General features: G+C 36.5%; 1 protein-coding gene across 1 annotated transcript in view; it reads right to left on the bottom strand.

Moving 5' to 3' along the window:
• Positions 1 to 3,812: 3,812 nt before the first annotated feature.
• Positions 3,813 to 9,007, bottom strand: part of PPP1R2 (protein phosphatase 1, regulatory (inhibitor) subunit 2) — a 13,809-nt gene continuing 8,614 nt past the window's right edge. Inside the window, exons 4-5 of the mRNA XM_005873191.2 lie at positions 7,111 to 7,278; positions 3,813 to 4,485 (exon numbers count right to left, since the gene is read on the bottom strand). Coding sequence (XP_005873253.2) covers positions 4,439 to 4,485; positions 7,111 to 7,278 — 215 coding nt within the window. The 3' untranslated portion in view covers positions 3,813 to 4,438. The remainder of the gene's footprint in view (positions 4,486 to 7,110; positions 7,279 to 9,007) is intronic.

Below are 9,007 nucleotides of genomic sequence, written 5' to 3'. Positions count from 1 at the left end.
ATGTAACTGCAATGCTTTATGGGTTCGTGCAATTATATAGTTTTTCGTAGATTGACCTGCACGGTTTCCACCAATGAGATCGCTTCATTCAATGTGGACTGTGCCGCCCCAGCACGGCCAAAGGTGTCTCTGAGTGGGGGGGTGAAAGGATGAAGGAAAGACAGACAAGACAATAGCTGGGTCTCGGTGGGACGCTGCTCCCTGAAGAGGAGACAACGCCAGCGCCCACAAGCCCTGTCTTTATTTTATAGCAGATGCCACGAGGCAAAGTAGGGGGTCGGTTTCTATGCCAGTCAGCATCAAAAGCTCTGCCTCCTAGGCAACCATTGGCTCCTCGCAGTTCACCCAGATTTGGTTCTGATTGGTCAGTTTCTATGCCAAGTCAGTGTCAAAAGCTCCGCCTCCTAGGCAGCCATTGGCTCCTCGTTCACCCAGATTTAGTTCTGATTGGTCGGTTTCTATGCCAGTCAGCATCAAAAGCTCTGCCTCCTAGGCAACCATTGGCTCCTCGCAGTTCACCCAGATTTGGTTCTGATTGGTCAGTTTCTATGCCAAGTCAGTGTCAAAAGCTCCGCCTCCTAGGCAGCCATTGGCTCCTCGTTCACCCAGATTTAGTTCTGATTGGTCGGTTTCTATGCCAGTCAGCATCAAAAGCTCTGCCTCCTAGGCAACCATTGGCTCCTCGCAGTTCACCCAGATTTGGTTCTGATTGGTCAGTTTCTATGCCAAGTCAGTGTCAAAAGCTCCGCCTCCTAGGCAGCCATTGGCTCCTCGTTCACCCAGATTTAGTTCTGATTGGTCGGTTTCTATGCCAGTCAGCATCAAAAGCTCTGCCTCCTAGGCAACCATTGGCTCCTCGCAGTTCACCCAGATTTGGTTCTGATTGGTCAGTTTCTATGCCAAGTCAGTGTCAAAAGCTCCGCCTCCTAGGCAGCCATTGGCTCCTCGTTCACCCAGATTTAGTTCTGATTGGTCGGTTTCTATGCCAGTCAGCATCAAAAGCTTTGCCTCCTAGGCAGCCATGCTCCTTGCATTTCACCCAGATTGGTTCTGACTGGTCATTTTTTATGCCAGTCAGTGTTTCTGGGCCTATCTCCAGGCCTGATCAGAGAGGCAGGGCTGATCAATAGCCACCCCAGACTGCTGGCGAGAGGGCTGAACTGCTAATCTCTCAGAGAGTGAGAGGCGAGGCTGCTGGCAAGGTCTGCTGATCAGCCCCGCCTCTCTCTCTCCCCAAGAGGTCAGTTCAGCCCGCTCACCAGTCCCCACCCACGGGAGCCTGCTGCACACAGCCTGGCATTTGGTTGAGGCTTCAGTCATTTTAGACGTTACGGACTTTGGGTTTTTATATATTGGGATATTCAGTGTACCAATTTAAGAGGAAAAATGTAAACAAAATTAAAGTCTAGGGAAAAATGGCACTTCTCCTTAATCTTCAATTTAAAGTTTTTCTTTTTTTTTTTTTAAATATATTTTATTGATTTTTTAGAGAGGAAGGGAGAGAGACAGAGAGTTAGAAACATCGATCAGCTGCCTCCTGCACATCTCCCACTGGGGATGTGCCCGCAACCAAGGTACATGCCCTTGACCGGAATCGAACCTGGGACCTTTCAGTCTGCAGGCCGACGCTCTATCCACTGAGCCAAACCTGTTTCGGCTAAAGTTATTCTTTAATAATCCATTTACACCATCTTATTATTAAATTTTAAAGAACATCACTGCTGAATTTCAGACTAAACAATGAATGAGTAGAAATAATGACACCACAAGAGTTAAGCAGAGGAAGTAATATTGATTAAAAAGTTGAATGTAAAATCTCCCTTGGCTAGAACATTGGTAACTTTTTCCAAAGAGAAAATATAACTTGAATCATAAAGGTTCATTTTTTATATAGTCCAATACCATGTTAATTAGAAACTCATGATTTGATAAAAACAGTTTTACTTAGTTACATTCGACTTCTAAAATCCTACTGGGCATGCTACTTGCCATGTCTTACTTTCCTGAGATAACTATCTACATTTATTTTTTTAAAAATTTTTTTATTGATTTCAGAGAGGAAGGGAGGAGGGGGATGGAAGCATCAATAATGAGAATCTTGATCAGCTGCCACCTGCATGCCCCCTGCATGGGGATTGAGCCTGCAACCCAGGCATGTGCCCTTGACTGGAATCAAACCTGGGACCCTCAGTCCACGGCTGACGCTCTATCCACTGAGCCAAACCAGCTAGGGCTCTGCATTTCTTAAAAAACGAGAAATGAGTTTGCCTGTGACTGAAGTTTCAAGAAATAGTTTGGTGCTACTATTAGCTAACATGTTATAGTTAGAATACTATATCTGCAGTTCAGAAGTGCTTTGATTGGATTCCATTTTAGAAAGATATTCAAAATAACAAAAACATTCTTCTAACAGCAAATAATGTTCCCACTTTTTAAAAAATGTTTTTATTGATCTTTTAGAGAGAGGGAGAGAAACACTGATGTGAGAAACATTGATCAGTTGCTTCCCATAAGCACCCTGACCAGAGATCGAACCTGTAACCTAGGTATGTGCCCTGACTGGGAATCGAACAAGGTGACCTTTCGGATGACGCTCAACCAACTGACCACACTGGCCAGGGCTCTCCCACTTTTTATTTATTTGACATATTGGTATTTCCATAAACTTGTAAGTGGAAGATAAGCTGTTCAATAAAAGCCATTTCATATGTACAATATACAGAAATTATTTAAAAGTCTGTTCATATAATGGATTCTTTGGGCACTAACAAAAAATTAAGATACAAATAATTGACTAAAAATGAAACTATCATTAAACCAAGAAACACAGGAACTGCACTTCATTTCAGGGGGTAAAAATCTCAATCTTACTGTGTTAGAAGAATAAAATACATTTGTCATAGTATACATTATCATATTCCCTTAAAGCAGAGAGTAAAGTTTTAAATCAAAAAGTGTTCATATTACTTATCTATACATTTAGGAACTAACTTCATATCACTAGTTACACATCATTCTCTCATCATGCAAAAAAAAAACAAAACTTCAGTTATTTCCTAAGGTCTATTTAAGTCAAACAATAAACTAGTAATAGCAAATTAATTAGCAGGCTGTAAATCAGAGCGGTGTAGAAATTCTGCAGTTGAATTGTATTTCTTGTCTATAGTACTGCTGCTATTAAATCCATTTTCTCCACATATTAGAAGAAAAAAAAAGGCATTGATAGTCAAAATAAGATTTTCATTGTTACAACAAATGATAGAATATGTGAGAGAAGGAAGAGTTCCTAATGTTACAGCAATCTTTATGATCTATATATATAAAAGCCCAGGCGACTGGTCGACCGGTTGCTATGATGCGCACTGACCACCAGGGGGCAGATGCTCAACACACAGGCATAGACACATGGAACAGACTAATGAATCTCAGAGGGGAAGGAGCAGTGGGGAAGGCGGAAAGAGATTAACCAAAGATCTTATATGCATACTAGAGACCTGGTGCATGGATTCGTGCACTGCTGTGCCCTCTCGCAATCTGGGACCCCTCGGGGGGTCGGACTGCCAGTTTTGGCCCAATCCCTATAGGCCAGGCCGAGGGACCCCACTGGTGCACGAATTTGTGTACCAGGCCTTTAGTCCTTTATAAAGGTAAAGAGTTATTGTGTGCATATATGTGGAAAGGAGTATGAAACAAAGGCAGGTGGTTAGGACAGACATATAAAGGGAATGCTGAAACTATATTAGAATTATATTTGTTAAAAAAACTGATCTGAAGTCTGCCAATCAAGTGTACAAAAAAAGAGCAGACATTAGTGCAAGTTTAACCTGGTAATTTATTTGTGAATAAAGCTAGTTTTGGTGAGGAAAATGTTTAATCCTTTCCCGAAAACATAAACAAACTCAAAAGGAATTTTAAAGGTAGTAGGCCAGAAAATGCAATAGTAATTCTTGTAATCTTTTTTATTTAAAGAGAAAAATCAAGTTGAAATGTGTTAAAATACTTTTCAGATTGAATATTTATCAGCCTATATAATCTGTTGTTCCAATTGGATTTTGACTTAAAAAAATTTTATACGAGCTATCACATCTAGAAGTGAAGAAAATAAATTAAATCCCCTCCCCCTTCCCAAGATATTATTTAACCTCTAAAGCATAAAAAGCTATGTAATATCTTATACAAATTAACCAGTGTTCTTAAAAAAGTAATGCAGTTTTGGACTGATGATATTATGCTGTATTTGTGGTGAAGTACTAGGCACAAGAATATATATATATATATATCAATTAGGCATTTTCAAGTCTAATTAGTCTCTAAAGTTATTTAATTCTTGGCAACATTGGTATGCATTTTGGTACTTAAGTCATGAATTGTAGAGAACAAGAGCAGTAAAGTATAGCAACAGGGTCTGTATCAACAATGAGTGTTGAACAAATCTCTTCTATGAACTTTGTGATTTGTTTTGCAGTTGGTCACCTGTAGTAGATCCTGCAAAGATAAAAGAAAAACATAATTTGTTTATTGTATATTCTCAACCTGGGAACTCCCTGAGCTAAAGTTCCCTTCCACCACCACTGATGATTAACAAATAAAAGATCTAAAAAACAAATATGGTATATTTCACATAGGTAAAATAGTCTGATATGAAAGAATCTGCATACCCCCTAAATATTCTAAAGAGCAGAACTGGAGTGTCGACTTGGTGATAAGACAAAAAGGTTTCAGACTAACATTTCTGTGAGTAAATCACAGGTGGATAGCTGAGTTAATTATAACTCAAATACCCAATGCTATAAAAAGATTGGCATTTATGTTATCAAAATTATAAAATATTTCTTCAGATTCTAAATATGCTACTTTAAAAAAAAATAAAAACAACAATAAAACAGAGGTCAGGGGAGAGGGAGGAGAAGAATAACGCTAAAAAAGTAATGGGTTCTATAAAACCTGGAGATTTTAAAAGCTGATAAGATTATTTTTTAAAACAAAAAGGGTAGAGGATAAAGAACTTTCTTCCCTGTTTTATTTGTAGTCTTTTCTATCTTTGTATACTTTATGAAGCTAGATAGAATATATTCCTATGTAAGTAGTACTCCATCTCCACTGAAGAAAAACCAAGCATTGAGCTAATACAAATTTTAATCATTATCTTTAAATGATAAAATATACTTATGTACTGTATGTGTGAAATCTAATATCTTACAAATAGAAAGACAAAAAGAGCTATTTTCAAAAGCTGTGGTTTAAAAAAAGAAATCCCTTTAACCTTTGGCACAGTGTTGCTGGTGCAAATTCCCAGAGGCAAATAAGGTAAGTATTCACAGTGTTTGACCAGAGTTATTAAGAATTGATATTGAAAGTCTGAGCAGAAACTGATGAAAACTCATAACCAAAGAAACATTCATTTTTAATACATCAAAATAAATCACTAAGATATAGGTGGTAAATGGGAAACAAAGAACAATTAGGAGACAGGCCAACTAAAAATGGGTAATAAATTTTAAAAAAGACATATAACAATTATTCAAAATAAAGTCTGTTCAAGTTAAATATAAGCTAAACAGGTTATAGTGTATAAAATGGAAATGAAATGCAAAATAAAGTAAACTGTATCACCCTGGCTGAATAGCTCAGTTGGTTAGGGCACCATCCCGATATGCCAAGGTTTCAGGTTTGATCCCAGGTCAAAAATAAGTGAGACAACAAATTGATGTGTTTTTTTCCTCCGTCTCTCTCCATTCCTCTCTTTCTCTAACATCAATAAATAAAAATTAAAAAACGAAACAGAAAACAAACTATACAAAAGGCTAAATAAAGCCTAATATGGAATATCAAAAAATACTGTAATAATATTTTTATTATGAGACACAGTTATCAGATTCTATCACAGAAAACTGATATTTCACATATGCTCACCAAAACAATATAATAATTTACTTTCCTAAGACTTAGCCATCCAAAGCACAACAAATAAAGTTACATCTCTACTGAAAAGTATGTTTGCAACTACAAAGAGTAGGTTAAACAGGCACAACATCTGTATTAGTGGTGTAGAAGATTCACCTTCATGGAATACCAAAATAACAGCTTGTTAAAAATAAATAAATAAAACTATTTCCTATGACTGATCAAGAGTTGGTAGGCTGCAGGGGCAGACTGTCTGAGACTTAAAAAAACAAAACAAGCCCTGGCCTGTGTTGCTCAATGGTTAGTCAGCCTGAGCACTGAAGGGTCAAGGGTTCAATTCCTGGTCAAGGGCATGTACCTGGATTGTAGGTTCCATTCCTGGCCCCGGTTCAGAGCATGTGCAAGGGGCAACCAATTGAGAGACACATGATGTTTCTCTCTCTCCCTCTGCCCCCTTCCACTCTCTCTAAAAAAACCAATGGAAAAAATATCCTCAGGTGAGGATTTATAAAAAACCAATTAGCCAGCCGAACCAGTTTGGCTCAGTGGATAGAGCGTCGGCCTGCGGACTCAAGGGTCCCGGGTTCGATTCCGGTCAAGGGCATGTACCCTGGTTGCGGGCACATCCCCAGTGGGGGGCGTGCAGGAGGCAGCTGATCGATCTCTCTCATCGATGTTTCTAACTCTCTATCCCTCTCCCTTCTTCTCTGTAAAAAATCAATAAAATATATTTAAAAAAAAAACCCCAAAAAACCAAAACCAATTAGCCAAATAACCTGTCAATCCAACAGTCAAAAGAATCAACACTGAAAACATATCATACAATTTGTACCCAAAGGGATATTAAATCAAATCTTCCATATTAAAAACATTTCTTTTAAAGTTTAAACCTTAATTTAGATTATGAAATATCAAACAGGATCTAAAACATTAAAAACAAAATACAGCTTAATATGAAGACAAACATCATTGTTTAAAATCAAGTAAACCAAAACACATTAATATATAAAATATGGTCTTAAATCAACTCTTGGCATAAAAAACTTTATTATTTTGAGATTGGCCACAGGTGTTTAAATTTTAGAAACTTTTGGCATAATTGAATGCCAGCAAAATATTCTGAGGTTCTTCAAGTTTAAAGCAAAATAAAGTCTATTAGGCACAAAGGATTACAAGAGTCTCAGGAATATTTCTTAAACATCTAACCTTGATTTGATTCTTCCATATGCATACTTTCCCCAGTTGCACTCTCTAACATTTCTTCATCTTCATCATCTTCATGTAGGTCTTTTGAAATTAATTGCCTAGCTAATTTCATATTCAGTCCTTCATTGTAGTGAAGCTTCCTTTTCATTTCAAACTGTCGCTTTTTTTCTATAAAATACAAAAAATAGGCTTAGGAAGTCTTTAGCTCAAGGACTGGAAAACTTTACAGCCTATATCTGTTGGTACTGCTGGAACACAGTGATGCTCGTTTGTTTTTGTAATGTGTAAGGTTGCTTTTGTGCTTAAAGGCAGAACTGAGTAGCTGCAATAGAACAATATGGCATATAAAACCAGAAGTATTTACTTTCTAGCCTTTAAAGAAAAAGTTTGTCAATTTCTGCTTTAGATGGTTCAGGTATATCTTAATTGGAATACAAGAATAAAGCCATTTAGTAGCTCTATTTGTGAAGAAAATTTAAAGATATTGAAAAACTTTCCAGAAAGAGTTGAATAGGGGGGAAAAGCAAACTATAATACTGTGTGTGTTTGTGTGTGTATTGACAAGTCTGAGCAGAAACTAATGAATACTATGTAGAAGTATTATATACAAAGCCTGCATATATGTGCATGCATACATATGGAGAGAAAATAAGACTCAATAAGTAACAGTGGCTAATTCTGGGCCAAGAAACTATGGAATAATTTTAATATTTTCAAGTTTTTATTTTTATAATTAAGAAAAAATTTCTTTAAGAAATTCTTACTATTCATTAAGAAATTACTAGGATTTTAAAAAATGCTGGCTAAAAACGCAACCTCATCCCCAGAGTAATTTTAAGAAAAACCTATTATTAAAGTTATTATATAATTATGGACTATTATTTATATTCACCATAGAAACATTAAACAAGCAACAAATAAACATAGCTGATCATAATTAATAGACAGCATTTTAAAGATCAACTGTTTATGAAGAAATAAGTCTAAGATTTTAAAATTTCTTAGACCTGTCAATTAAAAAACAAAAAAAGGGAGTTGATATAAAATTGCCAACTATTTATTTTGTCAAACAAGAAAGCATTCAAACTCATTCACCATAGTTTTATTATGGCATTCATAAAAATATCTTAATGCCAAAAAGGCATAAAAAAATAAAAATCTCTCAGAATATAGCTATTCAAAGTACTTCCTCAATGTCCTCTAATTCCAAGTTTTTATCATTATGTATACTTATGTTTTACAGGCATTTATAGTTCATGTCACCACTCATCAATCACTTTCAGGAAAGTTCTGAGACCAACATCCATTTCAGCATTCCATAAAGATCTTGCCAAGTATCTTTCTTCTTCTCTGCTTATAGATTCTTTTGTGATTTGTTTTACTTTTTCAGAGTACCATATTGTAAAGAGGAATGAAATTAAGAAAGAAAAAAAAAAGACCATTAAAGAGACCAAGTTCTCATGACTAAATTTTTAGTTATGCCTTTAAAGTATTCAGATGATGTAGTACAAGGCAATATAAAAAAATAAAACATTCTAATTGCCTCCAATACCATATAAATTTACTAAAAAGGTAACACTTTTTCTCATTACAAAGTAACACAATTTCATGAGAAGCATAGTAAAATTCTGCCATGTACAGAGGTTTACATAATTTAAAAATGATTATAGGAGAAACCAAGATGGCGGCATAGGTAAACACCGGAGATTGCTGCCTCGCACAACCACTTCAAAAATACAACTAAAAGACATAAGGGACATCATCCAGAACCACAGGAAGGCTGGCTGAGTGGAAATTCTACAACTAGAAGGAAAGAGAAAAGCATACCGAGACTCAGAGGAGGTGCGGTGCGGAAGTAAAATACAAAGGTGCGGAGGTGCATGCGGAGAGGGCTGGC

Source organism: Myotis brandtii, unplaced genomic scaffold, assembly GCF_000412655.1.
Source record: "Myotis brandtii unplaced genomic scaffold, ASM41265v1 scaffold4, whole genome shotgun sequence".
Classification (NCBI taxonomy): Eukaryota; Metazoa; Chordata; class Mammalia; order Chiroptera; family Vespertilionidae; genus Myotis; species Myotis brandtii.
This window is presented reverse-complemented; position numbering and strand designations above follow the sequence as displayed.